Source organism: Eubalaena glacialis, chromosome 11, assembly GCF_028564815.1.
Source record: "Eubalaena glacialis isolate mEubGla1 chromosome 11, mEubGla1.1.hap2.+ XY, whole genome shotgun sequence".
Classification (NCBI taxonomy): Eukaryota; Metazoa; Chordata; class Mammalia; order Artiodactyla; family Balaenidae; genus Eubalaena; species Eubalaena glacialis.
The window spans coordinates 51,554,907-51,573,937 of record NC_083726.1 but is presented as its reverse complement, the minus strand read 5'-3'; the positions used below and the strand labels follow the sequence as shown (position 1 = coordinate 51,573,937).

General features: G+C 38.8%; 1 protein-coding gene across 6 annotated transcripts in view; it reads right to left on the bottom strand.

Moving 5' to 3' along the window:
* Positions 1-19,031, bottom strand: part of GRIP1 (glutamate receptor interacting protein 1) — a 721,542-nt gene that overhangs the window by 207,249 nt on the left and 495,262 nt on the right. For all 6 annotated transcript variants that reach the window (XM_061206276.1, XM_061206277.1, XM_061206278.1 and 3 more), the window contains exon 2: positions 14,229-14,309. In XM_061206276.1, coding sequence (XP_061062259.1) covers positions 14,229-14,309 — 81 coding nt within the window. The remainder of the gene's footprint in view (positions 1-14,228; positions 14,310-19,031) is intronic.

Sequence of the window (19,031 nt, the reverse complement as noted above, 5' to 3'; positions counted from 1 at the left end):
TAGCTTCCAAGGATAATAACCTTAAACTAGAAAGGACAGAATTTAAGATTAAAGTAAGAGGAAACTTATGCTAAAGGTTAAGTAAAGTGATATTAAAATAATCCCTTAGTTGTTTAAAATATATTCGAGTTTCCAGAGTCAGGTAAATTACCTCCCAGAGAATTAAAAGAATACACAGATGTAATAATGAAACAAACATAAAAATGAAAGATATGCCTAAAGTTTGGGAATAAGTGAGCAACTAAATTTCTACAATCAGGGGCTCTGGAAATCTTAGATCTCTGGGATTGATGGCATGTACTGGCAAAATTTTAGAAAGGATTATTAGACCACTGAAGAATAAGGCATGCAAACCAACATTATACAGGTATACCCCATTTTGTTGTGGCTTGCTTTACGCTTTTTTACAAACTGAAGGGTTGTGGCAACCCTGCATCAAGTTTATCAGCACCATTTTCCCAGTAGCATTTGCTCACTTCATGTCTCTGTGTCACATTTTGGTAATTCTCGAAATATTTCAAACTTTTTCATTATTACTATGTTTGTTGTGGTGATCTGTGATTAGTGATCTTTGATGTTACTATTGTCATTGTTTTGGGGCACAACGAACTGCACCCATATAAGATGGTGAACTTGACCGATAAACGTTTCATGTGTTCTGCTTCACTGACTGGCCCTTCCCCCATCTTTCTCCCTCTGTTTGGGCTTCCCTATTTCCTAAACACACAATAATACTGAAATTAGGCCAATTAATAACCCTACAATGGCCTCCAAGTGTTCAAGTGAAAGGAGTCACACATCTTTCACTTTAAATCAAAAGCTAGACATGATTAAGCTTAGTGAGGAAGACATCAAAAGCTGAGATAGGCTGAACGCTAGACCTCTTGTGCCAAACAAGAATGCAAAGGAAAAGTTCTTGAAGGAAATTAAAGGTGCTACTCCAGTGAACACACGAACGTGGTCTTCATAGTAGATCAAACCAACCACAACATTTCCTTAAGCCAAAGCCTAATCCAGAGCAAGGCCATAACTCTCTTCAATTACATGAAGATGAGAGAGGTGAGGAAGCTGCAGAAGAAAAGTCTGAAGCTAGTAGACATTGGTTCATGAGGTTTAAGGAAAGAAGCCATTTCCATAACATAAAAGTTCAAGGTGAAGAAGCAAGTGCTGATGTAGAAGCTGCAGCAAGTTATCCAGAAGATCCAGCTAAGATAATTCATGAAGGTGGCTACACTAAACAACAGATTTTCAACGTAGATGAAACAGCCTTGTATTGGAAGAAGATGCCATCTAGGACTTTCATAGTCGGAGAGGAGAAGTCAATACCTGGCTTCAGAGCGTCAAAGGACAGGCTGATTCTCTTGTCAGTTAGGAGCTAATGCAGTTGGTAACTTTAAGTTGAAGCCAATTCTCATTTGCTACTCCAAAAATCCTAGGGCCCTTAAGAATTAGGCTAAATCTACTCCACCTATGCTCTATAAATGAAACAACAAAGCCTGGATGACAGCACATTTGTTGACTACATGGTTACTGAATATTTTAAGCCCACCGTTGAGGCCTATTGCTCAGAAAAAAAGATTTATTTCAAAATATGAGCACCTGGTCACCCAAGAGCTCTGATGGAGATCTACAATGAGATTAATGTTGTTTTCATGCCTGCTAACACAGCATCCATTCTGTAGCCCACGGATCAAGGGGTAATTTTGACTTTCAAGTCTTATTATTTAAGAAATACATTTTGTAAGGCTATAGCTGCCATAGAGAGTGATTCCTTTGATGGATCTGAGCAAAGTAACTTGAAAACCTTCTGGAAAGAATGCACCATTCTTAGATGCCATGAAGAACATTCCTGATTCATAGGAAGAAGTCAAAATATCAACATTAATAGGAGTTTGGAAGAAGTTGATTCCAACCCTCCTGGATGACTTTGAGGGGTTCAAGACTTTAGTGGAGGAAGTGACTACAGATGTGGTGGAAATAGCAAGAAAAATACAATTAGAAGTGGAGACTGAAGATGTGACTGAGTTGTTATAGTCTCTGATACGACTTTCATGGATGAGGAGTTGTTTCTTGCGGATGAGCAAAGGAAGTGGTTTCGTGAGATGGATCTATTCCTGATGAAGACACTGTGAAGACTGTTGAAATGATAACAAAAGATTTAGAATATTACATAAACTTAGTTGATAAAGCAGTGGCGGGGTTTGAGAGGATTGACTCCAATTTTGAAAGAAGTTCTACTGTGGGTGAAATGCTATCAAACATCACTGCACACTACAGAGAAATTGTTCATGAAGGGAAGAGTCAATCGATGCGGCAAACATCATGGTTGTCTTATGTTAAGAAGGTGCCACAGCCACCCCACCCTTCAGCAGCCACCACCCTGATCAGTCAGCCGCCATCAGCACTGAGGCAAGACCTTCCACCAGCAAAAAGATTACGACTCACTGAAGGCTTAGATGATGGTTAGCATTTTTTAGCAATAAAGTATTTCTAAATTAAGATATGTACATCGGTTTTTTTTAGACATAATGATATTGCACACTTAATAGACTACAGTATAGTGTAAACATAACTTTTATATACAATGGGAAACCAAAAAGTTTGTGTGACTTGCTTTATTGTGACATTCACTTCATTGTGGTGGTCTGGAACTGAACCTACAGTATCTCCAAGGGATACCTATATATAAAGACAATATAGTGTAAATGCATATTTGAATATTTCAGTGGGATTTCAGAAAGATCTCTCATGATAACTTGTGGACAGAACAGACTACCATGAACTAAAAGTTGGTGGCTTTGAAGCTCACTGAGGATGATACCCAAAAGGCCGAAAGTCTTGTTGATGGGGGAGGATCAAGGTTTCTGGTGGTGGGGGTGCCGCAGAACTCTGTCCTTGGTACTGACTGCTATGCTCAAAATTCTTTTCTTTTCTTATTATTTTTTAACATCTTTATTGGAGTATAATTGCTTTACAATGGTGTGTTAGTTTCTGCTGTATAACAAAGTGAATCAGCTATACGTATACATATATCCTCATATCCCCTCCCTCTTGTGTCTCGCTCCCACCCTCCCTATCCCACCCCTCTAGGTGGTCACAAAGCACGGTACGCTCAAAATTCTTAACATTGTTAGATGCTTGTCAAATTTATGGCTAATTCACTGCTAAGACAGTGGTAAATATATGTGATGTGCAGGAACAGAGACTATTTCCACTATGTTGGAAAGATGAGCTGAATCATTTGAGAGCTGGGAACAAGAGCTGAAAGATGAGGGGCTTTGGATTACACTAATCTAAACTCAAATATCAGCTTTGTTGTTGGATGAACTTGCGCAAGTTACTTATGCCTCAGTGAGCCTTAATTTCTTCCTCCATAAAATTGGGATCATTAAATACCTCTTTTGAATAAATAAGACTGGTACACAATTGATGCTCAACAATCGTTAGTACCCCTCCTCCTCTCCTCTTCTCAAATCTTCCTAGCGGAATATAACAGAAATACATGTGTAGACAACTGAACAAAGGGTACAGTGTTGGCCAGCATTATACGAAGTGCTACCGTTCAAGGCAGGAAGACTAGCTCTTGAGGGATATTCATGAGAATAAGGCCTATTGACTGAAAGTTCAGTGTAAACAAACATCATTATTTCATTCAAAAATACAATCTTAATCTGCACTAATTGAGTAGAACACCCAGATCAGGGAAGGTACTGGTTTTCTTATACTCTGCGCTCTTTAGCTGGAGGAAGGATTCAGTTTTGGCTGCCACATTCAAGAGAGCATTGACAAAATGGAGAAAGGCTACCAGGGTGTGGAAAATATGTCACAGAAGGCCAGGCTGAAGGAAGGAACATGCTTTATCTGGTTAAACAACAATGACGGCTCAGGGAGGAGCTGACAGGTGCATTAAAGTACTCGAAAGACTTTGGGGAAGTTCAGAAGAATTAGAAGAGCCAATGGGTAGAGGTATAAGGTGGGAAACCCCAGCCTGTTGGCATAAGGAATACTTCCTAACACACACAGATTTTAAAAAGCAGGGGTTACCTTGTAAGATAGTAAGTTTCCTGTCTCTAAAAATATTAAGCAGAAGAGGTTAGATGTGAAGTTTCCTATATTGAAAGAGGAAAACAGAAGGAAAGGTGTGTGTGTGTGTGTGTGTGCGCGCGGACAGTGTTTGGAAGAGAAAGACCAGTAAGAGTACTACAAGCCATGCTTCATCATTCCATCTCAGTGTTTTGTAAGGTTTGATGCATAACAGTGATCAGATCCTAAAGCAGGTGATGAGAGAAGTCTTTAATACAACAACCATAGACCGCACCCAGTTATGAACCCTGCTGGGCAAAGCTTGGTGGGAGAACTTTAAATAAAGAAACATTTTCTTGAATATAAGGGACTGTACCTTAAATTAGAGGTAAGTCTAGAACCCAGGAAAATAATTGCAGGGCGACTTGAAACAGGATGAGCTAACCTGCCAGAAGGTTTAATAAAAACACATGATATTCTGGGTGTTCATACAAAGAAATGCTTATGAAAGGTAGAAGTTGTAGGAGAGCTCCAAGGGGAGATGGAATATGACATGTGGGGACGGCATGGGGCATCAGCATCAGATGTGTAAGTTCATTTCATCCCTTTCTGATTTGAAGAAGTCAGGTTAAGAGAGAAGAGGGTTCTATTTAGTTAGGGATCTACAAGGCTGCAGGGCAATCCTTGGACGTTGCCCAAGGCAATCCACTCTCCCAGCCTTTGAAATGACACCTCCTCCTCACTCTACAAGCCTGTATCATCCCCTTCCCCTCCTTCCTCTCTGTGATGACCTCACCTATTATTTCAAGAAGAAAACAGAGCAGTCAGAAGAGGACTCACGTATCTTCTTAGCAGGAAACCTACCATAATCCTCCTGCCTTTGTGCCTCTGGATTCCTCTGCCTTCCCTCCTGCTGACACCTCCACTGCATGCTGGATGCCCCCCTTCAAGCCTCTTCAAAGGTTTTGCTTTAGCTTTCATTCCCTTTTCCTCCTGCGTCAATTTCTCCCACTCCGCTAGATCAACCACATCAGCACACAAACACGCTGTATCCTCTCCTGTATTTAAAAAGGGAGTCTCTCTGAGACCACATGCCTCCTCCGGCTACTGTCCCATTTTTCTGCTCCTCTTGATAGAGTCTTTTGAAAAAAAAAATTTTTTTTAATTAATTAATTTATTTTTGGCTGCGTTGGGTCTTTGCTGCTGCGCGCGGGCGAGCGGGGGCTACTCTTCGTTGCGGTGCACGGGCCTCTCATTGCGGTGGCTTCTCTTGTTACGAAGCACGGGCTCTAGGTGTACTGGCTTCAATAGTTGTGGCATGCGGGCTCAGTAGCTGTGGCTCGCGGGCTCTGCAGTGTGGGCTTCAGTAGTTGTGGTGCATGGGCTTAGTTGCTCCGCAGCACGTGGGATCTTCCCGGACCGGGGCTTGAACCTGTGTCCCCTGCATTGGCAGGCAGATTCTTAACCACTGTGCCACCAGGGAAGTCCAAGTCTTTTGAAATTTTGAAAGAGCTGTGTATGTTCTCTGACTCTGTTTACTTAGGTCGTATTCTCATCTCAGCCCACTCAAAGCAGGCTTTTGCTCCCACTTCACTGAAACTTCTCTAGTTAGGGCCCACTGCAAACTCTCTTCTTACACAATCAGTTAGCCAGTTCTCAGTCCTCATCTTATTCATCTTATCATCAATACTTGGTTCAGTTTGTTTCTCCCTCCTTGGTCCCATGTGGTTCTTAACTTGGATTCCAGGGCACCACATTCTCCTGCTTCTCCTCCTACTGCCTCCGTTTCTTCAAGTCTTTTGCTGAAACTTCCTTCATGGCTGACCTCGGAAGGCTGGAAGCCCCAGGCTCAGACCTTGGACCCCATCTCCATCTATCTGCACTACCAACATGGTTATCCCTCATCCCCAAGGGTGTAAATACAAACTGATTGCTCCAAAATTTATATCTCCACTGACCTTTCCTCTGAGTTCCCTACTCCCCCCTTCCACTGATCCATTTCTTCCTCAGGGTCTGTCTCAGTAAATGGCATCACTACTTACCCAGTTAAGAGCAAAACCCTTGGACTCATCCCAGAGTCCTCTCTGCCTCTCACATTCTACATCTAATTTGACCATTTTTACTACCTCTACCTCCATCATCCTAGTCCAAGACACCATCATTTCTTGAATGAAATAGTGCAATGGCAGCTGATCTCCCTGTCTCTGTTCCTGTCTCCTTAAAGTCTATTTTCCATATAGACGCTAGAGAGATTTAAAAAGAAATGCATCAGTACCTCAACTGTTCAATCCTTGCAATGGTTTCTTGTCACACCAAGAATAAAACTCAAGCTCTTACCTTGGCTACAAGTCCTACAGAACCTACCTTTGTCTCTCCCTCTCTCCAACCTCATCAGTTGCCACTCTCAGCATTGCTTCATCCTTTCTGGTCATGCTGGCCTTCTCTCAGTTTCTTTAACAAGCCAAGCTTGTTCTGACTCAGGGCCTTTGTACTGGCTGTTCTTTTTGGCCTAGAATCCTCTTCCCCCAGACCATTATGGGTTCACCCCTCTTTTTAGGCTCACTCAGTTGTTACTGCCTAATTGAGGCTATCCTTGACTTTCTTTTCAAACACAGAGTCAGGTCTTTCTGCCCACCACTCTCTACACCTTATACTAGTTTATTTCACTTTACTGCACTTAGCACAGCCTGACCTTATGTTAGGCAGTCAGTGCTTGTTGAATGTCAGTCTCCCCACTAGCATGCCAACTCCAGGAGGACAGAGGCTTGTAGGATACTGCTAGCTTCTGGAACACTACTAGGCACATATAAAAAATGAGAGAGGATCATTTTAGTTATAATGGACTTAGGGAGCAAGTAAAGGATTGGCTGGAGGAAAAATAAAGGCCATGCGGTGAAATATGCAAGGGTGAAATGCATGGAATCAATGTGTAAGCAGTTTACATTTACATGCAGAAGGCAGGAAAGCACCAGGGGAGTAATCAAACTCCTAAAGACAGAAAGATTTCCCAGGTGCTATAAAGTTTCCCCCCCACCCCAGTTCTGAAGCAGAAATCTTCCTAACATCAGTTTACCATCTAGCTCAGTAAGAGTCCTTAGAAATGTGCAAGAATGTTTAATATTAAGAGAATTGAAAATGTATACACTGAGCACATTGCCCAGAGTCAGTCTTTACTCACTGAATCAGATAATGGGAGATATATGTGAACTGATTTTAGAAATCTATTTGCCAGGTGAAATGCTCTGCCACAGAGCAAAGTGACTCATTTTACTCATTCAGTGTTATCTTAAAACTCTGTATTATTCTAAGGTTTTAGAAGGGAAACACAAAGCAGAGAGTTATGGTGTTACCTGTTCAAGAACAAGTATTTAAAAGCCTGCTTCGGCAATTTCAGTTCTTTTCCTTGAAAATTACAAATGTATAGAATAAATGACAGCACAGCCTAAAGCAAACTACCAGCTTGCTTCCTCAGTTTCTGCTAGCCCTCAGTTACTTAGAGAAATAACGGCATGACCCCTACGAGCGCAGCCTCTACTCGCTGACCCACCTGTAATCAAGGGCACAGTCAGTGATGACTGAGATAGATTCTGCAACTTGGACAGGCAGAGGCCACCCACACTCAGAGGCTTCGGCTCACCTTACATTTTCTTACATTACTTCAGAGAAGAGGCTCCATTGGCCACTAGGAGTCAGTCTTTACACCTCATTCTCACTAAGAATTCGCACCACCTTCTCCTTTCACTCACTGCTCAGGACTCTGGTGGAAATTCATGGTTATCTAAATGCATTTTGGATACAATTTTATTTTGTCCACTACTTTCTAGCCCTATGACCTTGGCATGTTACTTTAGCTCTCCCAACTTGTTCCCTCAACTGTTAGAGGGAAATGAACAAAACTTAGTTCCTGCAGGTGTTGTGGAAGAAATGCAACATTATTTATCAAAATGGTTAGGCCAATACTTGGAACACAGCATGAAATGAATGACAACCAGTATTTTTATAATTTATCTATGGCTTCCCTCACTCTCTCTTTCTAGATTAGGTTACTCTTGTGATCATTGCATTCTTGTTATTTCCTAGGCTTTGGGTTAATATTGTTCTCTCTCCTCGCTATCAGTATTTCTTTCCATTTTATAGCAAAAGCTCCAAATGCCTTCCACTCCCGTCCAAACGCCCCATTTCTGCACTATAAATCAACGACTACTCATCAATATACTGACAAACTGAAGTTCTCAAAGGCATTTCTTTGGAGAAGAATCTCACTCCAAGCCAGCGTTTCCCAAAGTATAGTGTATGTAAATATTGATGGATGTATTTGAGGGAACACATAAAACTTTAAAAAAAAAATTTCAGAGTTACAATTTTTAAAAACTTACATTAGAAAAATATAATTAGCATATCAAATTCAAGATAATAAAGCTTAGGATAAAGATAAGGAAAAAAGTGAATCAATTTAAATTTACTTAAAATCATATTAATTATAGTCAAGGTGGAACAAACATACATAACAAACGTTATGAAGATGACACGACTGAAATTGGGGGGCTGTTCTAAGTCATGTCAGCCCTAATAAGAAAGGAGTATTAATGAGCCCAACTGCTCTATTCTACATTAAACTGTGTAGGATGGTTCTTTTCTTTCCCTAGTGCCAAGCAATCCATACAACTCTTTTATTTTTTATTTTTTTTACAGAGCAACTATTTTTAAAAAATTTTATTGGAGTATAGTTGATTTACAATGTTGTGTTAGTTTCAGGTGTATAGCATAGTGATTCATTATACATATACATATCTTCATTCTTTTTCAGATTCTTTTCCCATATAGCTTATTACAGAATATTGAGTAGAGTTCCCTGTGCTACACAGAAGGTCCCTGTTGGTTATCTATTTTATCCATACAGCTTGCACCCAGCCAAATTCTCTAAAGTCACTTAATTAAAACACCCTGAACTGAAGGTCTCCCTAACCTGGGGAGCAGGAGAATTCATTTTTCTTCACTGCCAAAGTAGTAGACAGAAAAGACTTTCTCCTGTGGCTCTTGTGCACATCTCCTTGAGCCTCCTTGTAAAATGTTTGCACACACTGGGAAGCTGTGCTGGCCGTCGTCAGAGTCATTCTTATTACTTCGTGTACCCAGAGCACGACATTGACCAAATGCCACCACTCCTGTAACACAGTGGGGCTCAGGGAATATCCAAGCACAGGACTAATTCATTACAAATAATTTCCCCTAAACTGCATGCTGGAAGAACTATTGTTTAAAAATCATTTGCTGCCTATGTACCACTTCATTATATTTCACCCGTGTTTACTAAGGCGGGAGAGAAGTTCAAACATAATAGACTGTCATTTGTCTGAATCGCTAATGAAAGCTGCAGCACTGACCACACAAATCAAGCTGCTCGTTTTGCCCAGCGCTATTTGAGAACTCAGGATGTACCACAGAGCGAAGTGGATCAGCTCTCCGGGGGAAATCCTTCATGCGTACCTGCCATAAGAAGTAATAAGTTCTGCTTTGCATCACTCTATTTACAGACTCCAGCTACTTTTGCATATTTTTTGTGGGCTTTTTTCTATAGCAGCACACGTTCTCGAATGAATCACTCTCATCTTGTCGATTTTATTGTTAAATTGTGCTCAAACGTTCTCTTTAGGTGTTAGAGGATCGCACAGATATTTTCTGTTCAAACAGGAACAAATGAGACTTGGGGGAGAGACCTCTGGCCTTTGAAATTCTCTATGTAATTGACAGAATTGTAAGACATTTAAAGTGTACAATGTGACGATTTGATACACGTATGCATTGTGCAGCACCGTGCTTTTTATGACATGACATACTTGCTTGAGTCAGCTGAGTTTGGTTTCCTATCTGTGAGACTCGCCCATTTCTTGGAGCAGCTCAATGGTGGAACTAAACAGAGGAAGGAGAACCAGGCCCGAAAATCAGAGGAAATGCCCTTCATCCACCTGAAGAGTGTTAGAGCTATAAAATCCTATTGTAAATGTCACACTATATATCTACTACAATAATGAAAATTTAGACCAATGAAGCGTCAAATTGTGTGTTAATGAAGAGGAAAATGCTGAACAGGGAGGGCAGAACCTTCAAAATTCCTGTCCTTCCCCCTCAATTCAAGGTTGCCAGCTTCTCTGTGATACCAAGGGCACTGTATTATTTTCCACACTTTGATTTTTCAGTAGGTGTCAATGCTTCCTGGATGTATTCTAAACAGCGTGAGTGTATACATCTTGGGCTAATGGGCATTTCAGACTCTCAGCTCCATATCTGTACACCCTCTGCAAATACTCAAATGTGAGAAGCAAGAAAGACATATCATCTTCATTTAATTATGACCAAATTGATAAATGTCTTTTTTCATATTCTAGGAGGAAAAAAAATTCCCACACAAACTTTTGAGGGCTCATTTTGGCTACAGAGTTAAGATAATTTTCCTGGGGCACCAAAGTTTGGAAATGCAATGGGTGTGAACACTTGACATCTTCCTGCTTTTGTGAATTGCCCAGAATTCTTTGTCAAGACTAGCATAAACAAAGAAAGCTATCCTACCTGGAAAAAGTAGGTGAATCAAATAAATAATACACTAACTCTAGGCCTTCAGGTCTAGTATAGTATCCTGTCTTTTCCGTTCATGAACATTAGACAGACATGATTAAATGCCTCATCTCTAAGTGGCTAAAGCCGCAAATTATTGTAAAATATGCTAATCCAAGAATCATACAGATATCCTGTAATAATCTGGACAAACCCTCAGGTGGTCAAACTTTGATTCACCAGCAATCTCTCAAATAAAGGAAGATCAGACCAACAGATTCTTTCTAATAATCATAGATGTGTAGTAGAATCTGTTAGTTCAAAATAGCTTTGTACTTGGAATTCATTTTCTCTTTGAAAAAAAAATGAGCAGAAGTGAGATTGAAATATGCCTCCTTAATATTTTTAAACAGAATGTTAAGTCTTTAAATTTAAACTTCAGTGTCATAGATAGTCATGTCATTTCTTTTTTACTATTATGGTTATTAAAAATTTTACAAAACCTTATGAAAGACTAAAAAACCTTTTTTTTACACATTATGCCATAAGAGACACGATTAAAATGACAAGTTTCCAAATAACAAGAAAAATGCATTTCCCCTTTATCCAAATCAAATGCATTTTGCTCCTAAGAGATGTTTAATCCATTCCCTTTTTTGAGAAGAGACAGGAGTGGGACGAAAGGATTTACAGTTAGAATTGTCATTTCATGAAGGATACATATTTGACTTGTGATTATAAAATAACTGCTATAGCAATCTTGAGTTTAGACAGTGGTAGTAGATTTTGATACGAATGAAAAGCAAATTATATTTTTGTTAACATTCAAGGTTGCTTCTCTGGGTCAGAATTATTAAAAGTTACTCTTTGTTATGTCATGGAAATAGTGGAACCCATGTTAAGAAACCTTATCTATGTTTATGTGTACAAATATTTATTCCAGGAAGCATCAGGTCTCTATAGAATTAGTTTCAAAGAACATCTTAAGCTTTCATAAAAACGTGTATAGAGAGCTTTAAAATGCCTTCCACTACCTTATACTCTTCCTCCCTTACACCTCCCCCCCTTCCATCAGAGAAAGTGCTCACATGAATGATCAAATTCAATCACCATCATTGGATCAGTGGGGAGAGATGTGAGGAAAAGCCATAGCTCCTTTAAAATTTCAGCTTCCGGGTGTTTGCTTACTGCCCAGGAATTGGGGCACCAAAATGGCCCCAGGAATTGGGGCACCAAAATCTGCCCTGAGAAGTGCCTTTGCACTGAGAAGATCCAGGGGCCAGTAGAGGAGCCAAGCTTTCCTTTACGCCTTTTTCAGTTCCTTGGTGCATTTTTTCTTTAGACACATCTTTCCTTGCTACCAGGGTGGTGATAATACTTTTGAGGGAAGTGGGGTTGGGAGATAAGCACAGGAGAAAGAAAAAAAGGCTGTAAACTTTGATTTTGCTCTTTTAGCTCCCCGGGGTCCACCTTAATTCCTCGGGAGGACACTTTGGGATTTTTCAGCTGAAGCTCCAGCAAATAATAAAAAGTGTGCATTTTCCAGGTCTCTGCGCATTTCCCTCTCTCTCTCTGACTTCACAGGGATAAAGGTTGCCATGGTAGGTGACTGGTTAAGATTTCTGAATGCTGGGTTAGACCTCCCTTTGACTTAACTATTTGGCCAAAGATCAGGGGAGAGTCCCTTTTTTTTTTGCCAGAACAAGAATTAATGGGGATTTTTAGGTAAGACAGTAAAGGTTCAGAACTCCAAGTGTCAGAACTTAGTCAGGAAGCAGTTTCCAAGAAGTTCCCTAATTTTCTTCTTAAGATATAACAGTAAGTCCTAATCAGCTATTAATCACTTTGGTTTCTTAGCCTTCTGGCTGGTGAACTCTTTTTTTCTCTTGGGCTGTTCTAAATAATTAAGAAGATTTTGAGGACGCCCAACCCTTCTGGCTGCTGCCTTCTAAGAGAGAACAAAAGGGTGCTTGTTCATGTTCCAACTCCAGGAAAATAACCCCTGAAGCCTACAAAAAAGGTTCCTGATTCCAGTGACTTAAAAACTGACCTGAGGAAGAACAAAAGGAAAAAGTCTATTACAAAGAATCACTGTATGTCATGAACTAAGGGTTATAATTAACAACTTCTCTGTACCTAACATGTAACGTTAAAAATGACTTATTGACTTTAAGGAAAAGTCTGGCCCATAAACCTGTTATAATTTAGTATGTAACACTAGAAAACCCATGAAAGGAAAACATGAGACTAGTCGGTGCTTTTGTTTAGTACCACATAAAGTGGTAAGGACAGTGGGAAGTCTTTTCAACTCTTGCCAGCAGAGTACGAAGTACCAGCTAATTAGAGAGGCCAAGAAGGAATTGATGGATAACTGGCATTCTTGAGCTTCAAACTTTGGGTACTTCCTTACTGCTGACAAGGAGAAAGCAGAGAACACAGCACATAGCTGATGGCAGTAGTTTTCCTAAACGTGATCGGCACTAAGAATGACATTTTATAGGATGGAATTGAAGAAATCTCAGCACTGGGTGATGCCATCTAATTACAAATTTCAAATTACTTTAGAATCTTCAAAGCACACAGACAAGGATAGGTAACATTCACAACATGCCTCTTTATAAGCCATGTACTTTCATTATGAGTCTAAGCCTTCAGAATAAGAATAAAAATAACCACATGTAGTTCTTATAAAAATAAACAATAATCATGAACAGGGCAGAAACTGGACTCATCTTGCTCTTTATTCAAATGGAAAATTCCCCTTTCACTGACAGATGTGCCAAACCATTCAGTTTAACATTGGAAACACTGCTTTGTTTCTCCTGGATTGTTAAACTACTGTACTCTAGAATCCTGTCACTAAGCTTTAGCTGTACTCAATTTACTCGTATATAATATAGAAAGACATTAATTTTGATAAATTTCTAAATGTATTAATGCTTTTAATCCTTAAGTATAGTTGCTACCATAAGAGGTTTTCCACAAATTACCTAGTTCAGATAAAGTTTGAATAATATTTTGAATCTCCTTACTCCTTTAATTTTAGAATGTTTATGTCATTTTCAAATTCAAAGTTTCAAAATATGGAAGTTTTGGGATAAAGACATTTTAAGATATTTCTGCAAAATGTTTTGTTGAAAAAAATAGGTATCGTTTATTGTACTACAAGGAACCTAATCACAGCTTCCTAAGGAAATAAAGTCCCAGAATTCTGCAAGAGTTGTTCGATGGAAGTAAATTCAAGTTCAACGAGACAAGAAGAAAAGAGTAATTTGTTACTCAGCATATATATATGATCTGCCACAGCAATTTTGAACTACTTTGTTATGCCGGGTTTGTCTCAGTAAAGGGATAGATGCTGCTGTGAGAATCATCCCCTGAAATCAGAGGTGAAAGTAAGTCAATGAGTGAGAGCTGATATAAATTCAAGTCATTTTACAAAGGATTTGCACACAAGATGAATTTTCACAAGTTTGCAAGCTTTTCCAGAGTCTAGCTTTCATGAACATTGTCTGAACAAGCTGTGTAGAATGCAGTCTCCACCCTATGAAATAGCATTTTTTTTTTTTTTTACCAAGTTGGAACTATTTAGGATCACCAAATAACAGGGTTCAAAAGTAAAACAGCTGAAAAATCCAACAGTCTGGTCTAACCTGGGATGCTCTGTCTCCTCACAGCCAATGCTCCATCAGGCGGCTTTGTCTGGCTGGCGGATTTAGTGTAGGGACTCTCATCTGCAAAGGTACAATGAAGGGTTTGGTTAATTTCCATCCAGTTTCTAATGTAGTGAAGATTTTTCAATGGACTGCAATCCTTCTGCCAGAGAGAGGTGATATGATACAATAGAAAGAGTCTGTAGACCTGGGTCCTAACCTTGGGTTAGCCATAGGACAAGGTCAAGTCATTTAAAATGCTCTGAACATCAGTTTTCTCTCCTATGAAAGAGGGATATACTTTCTCATCGACCTCTTAGGATTGTCAGGATCAAGCTATAATGCACATGAAGGCATAGGATGGTAAGAAGTTTGTAAATACAGTACACAGATTATTTGCCTGTCACCTATATTCATTGATAAATAAGTATCAGTGAATATCAGTAACCAGAAGACAAAGAAGGAATAAAATGGCTCAATGGGCACTAAGAATAAACAGGTAGAAGAACAAAGGAAATGAAAAGAAATGTTGTTATTTCAGAGAAGCAGATGACAGAGTATTAGTATTGCAGGGGAATAAAGACACAGAATTAGTGGGTTCCTCTTGGAAGTATGAACTGATATCCAGTGGAAAATAAAGGCACAGGGACATTCAGAGCAAGACCAGAGAAGCTAGGTGAAGAACAGGGAAGGAAGGATGGTTTGGGAAAAGAAGACATATATCGCAATGAGTTGATTTGCTCTCTTTTAGAAAGAGATGGAAATAACTTGCAGAACCAGAAAAAGAGCAACTGAAGAGACAGAAGGACTAAAGCCTAGTATACCTGTGACAGTTAGGCAAGAAGCTGAATGAGCAAAACACTAGGTGACAAAATCATACAAGTGATGGATCCATCAAATTCTAAGTAAAGTGATTTTTTTTTTTAATCTAGGAAAGGATTTAGTCTGGCTTGGAATATAGGAATAATGATCTAGGATGGCAAATATCAGGGTTAAATAGAAAGGAAGTATTCTTTCTAGTTTGCATGGGACATTTGTATAAAGTAAAAGAGATGTCTGAGTGACAACCTTAAACATTTTCAAGAATAGGATGTATATGGCCTGAGGAGACATAATGTAAAATAATTACCTATCAGATCTACTCAAGCTGGATGACCCAAAGGTTACTTCTGGCCACACTGTCAGGTTAGTTTGTTGTTGTTGTTGTCATTGTTGTGATAGGAAATCATTAAAGGATTAAAAAGCATTATATTGTGCATGGCAAACTATTAAATATAACAAGGATTTAATTCAGCAACAAGACTTAGTCATCTGAAAACATAATTCTCCCAACTAAGTAGTTTGTGTTGCAAAATTGAGGAAATCGATTCCTCTTTAGGATGTTCTTCTGGTTGAAATGATTCACGATTTCTTCATAAAACTAACAAGGTCTTTGTAAGCAATGACAAAAAGGAAAGATTAACACTGCTGTAAGCTGCAATTAAAAAATGGCAGTCATGCTGTTTCATGTTTCTATTCCATTTGTCACACAATTCTTTAAATTCTTCCAACCATAAAGATAAACTACCAACTTTCAGATACCAATACACTCAACAGCGTCACTTTTGCTTAGGAAGCAGTATCCTAGATCTCTGACTCTTCTCTTTGCAAATGTGATTTTGAGTAGAATCACAAACCACAAAACAAAATGCAAGCATTATACTACAGAAGTCTTCATTTTGCTATACCATGCCCACCTGAGTATTTGAACTCTTTTCTCACAGTGTTGATTTAATAACCAGGCAATATGCTTTATATAGCACCCATTAAAACAAACTTACTATATGTTAAAATCTGGATTCTTTATAAAACCAATTTAAAAATGTATTTCCTTTTATTATCTAAAACTTTGAAACTGTGTATTTATGAGTACAGAGCACTGAGCCAGGAGATACCAATCACAATGACCAGTTTCAGGGACAGCATCTTGGAAGCCTAAGGGCTTTCCTCAGTTTTCAATTTGTCTAGAGTCCAGCCAATTAAAGTCTTGGGTTGAATTCAGTGTTGGATTTTCTTAAAGGGCAATAAGAGATTTGACCAGGAGACTCTGGGGTGTTTTGCACTTGATGCTCTATTTTAAGGAGCCCTGTCTTTAGAAATTTACCCAGTTTGCATTACAGAAGCAGTCAACCCTGGTAAAACTGTTTTCTCATTTATATTTGAAAACAATGTCCTTGATTTAGAGCTGAGAAGTCTAGTTATACACATCCTTAAAAGGTTGAAACTGAATTATAGATGGCCACCTGGCCAGCCTCTGCTTATCCACTCCCCAGCCCCCAGCCTCACTCCCGGTATCAAGAGTGTCCTTGCTGAACATAGGCGGAAGTAGACAATTACTTAGAAGTCAAAATTTGCATTGGTCAAAGGACCAGACTGAAATAAGTTTGATATTATCTGAGAATAGCTTACCGAAGTTAGTCAGGGTGAAAGCAATAATTCTTAATGGAAGTGAGGCAGAATCTTGGCAACATTCATCATGAGTTAAGGAGAGCATAGCAACAGAGCAGCATGGCACCTTTTAACATTTGCTTTTAAAGAAACTTTTTCCTAAGAATATATCTTTAATTTAAACCTCCAGGAGGCATCATCGGCCTTTTATAAAAACCTACCCATCAGAGAATGCACATCAATTCTCTTGATGCGATTTACGCAAAGTCAATTCTTGATTCAACCTTTGAATATAGAAACAGAGGGAAGACACTGAATGAATCAGTGGCTGATGGCTCCATAATAGGATATTCAAGGGCAAGAATGTCTCGGGAGCAGACAGTCATGGAGAGCTGTGGAGTCTTCCATGGTAGTTTTCTCGTAAGTCCTTTAATGGCCATTTGTAGATATATCACTAGAATCTCATGATTATAAGGGATGCTCTAGACCACTCTTTCATTTTAGAGTCAGGACTTGAGGTCCAGAGATGAAAATTTATAGAAGGACCTGCATCTAGAATGAGTCTAGATTGAATTTCTTTTATTCCTATTTCTGTGCTCTTTCCTTCTTATGTTATTTCCTCTTGGATAGACAACAAGATTTGATAGGTTATCAGGTATCACACATTTCGGCATCACACAGGCAAGTGACTGGACACACCACTCCAGCAGACACCTAGCATCATATAAGTCAATTACTTTGGAGAAGCCTACAAAAATGAGCAATCTTAGCCAGTTCTTTTTGTGTATATAGAAAAATCTCACTTCCCTCTCTTCCATATACTTATTTGCCTAAAATAAGTAAATTTAAATTGTACTGCAGAACCAATTTATACCTTTAAGGTCACTTATTTGAAGACAAAAATTTTAAATAAATGCCAATACACATGAAAAGACGCTCCACATCACTAATTATTAGAGAAATGCAAATCAAAAGTACAATGAGGTACCACTTCACACCGGTCAGAATGGCCATCATTAAAAAGTCTACAAATAACAAATGGTGGAGAAGGTGTGGAGAGAAGGGACCCCTCCTACACTGTTGGTACAGCCACTATGGAGAACAGTATGGAGGTTCCTTAACAAAAACTAAAAATAGAGCTACCATGTGATCCAGCAATCCCACTCCTGGGAATATATCTGGAGAAAACTATAATTCGAAAAGATACATGTATCCCAATGTTCACTGCAGCACTATTTACAATAGCCAGGATATGGAAGCAACCTAAATGTCCATCGATGGAGGAATGGATAAAGAAGATGTGGCACATATATACAATGGAATATTACTCAGCCATAAAATGGAATGAAATAATGCCATTTGCAGCAACATGGATGGACCTAGAGATTGTCATACTGAGTGAGTGAAGTCAGACAGAGAAAGACAAATATCATATATCACTTATATGTGGAATCTAAAATATGGCACAAATGAATCTATCTACAAAACAGAAACAGACTCACAGACATAGAGAACAGACTTGTGGTTGCCAAGGGGTGGGGGGAGGGAGAGAGATGGACTGGGAGTTTGGGGTTAGTAGATGCAAACTATTACATTTAGAATGGATAAACAAGGTCCTACTGTATAGCACAGGGAACTATATCCAAATCTCCTGGGATAAACCATAATGGAAAAGAATATAAAATAAGAATGTATATATGTGTATAACTGAGTCACTTTGCTGTACAGCAGAAATTAGCACATTATAAATCAACTATACTTCAATTAAAATAAATAAAATAAATAAAATAAATGCCAATACAATTCACTGTTCCTCAGTAAAGGCCTCAAAAGTTTCAGTGAATTATAAGATCTATGGTAATACTTCTTTGATTTATCAGGAAGACACTAAATAGACTTTCCAGTTCCATCTAATTACGTAAGTGAATTAAAAAATAGCTCAAATAACAAAGAAAGGAATCAATCTATAGATAATATCTCTAGAACAGTGCCTGACTCATAGTATGCATTCATTAAATATTTGCTGATAGCTGATTAGACTGCATTTAACTTTTCAAACTAGAGCATTTATTGTAAATAAGCAAACTGAAGAAAGTCAAACATTTGTTAGGAGCTATCCTGCCTCCTCCTTCTGATTTCATTTTCTAGGTTTACACCCTATTGCTTTTAAAGCCACATCACCACCTAACAGCTATTAAGTATTGCCCTATTGTATGTTCAAAATCTGTGACTCTTTATAAAAATAATATTAAAATATATTTCCTTTAATTTTCGTTCAGACTGCAGAAAGGTTTATCGAACAACCTTTAACATAATGCCTTTAAACAAAAGAATTCTGATTTTCATACCAGATGCCCAACCTTGACTTTGACGGTG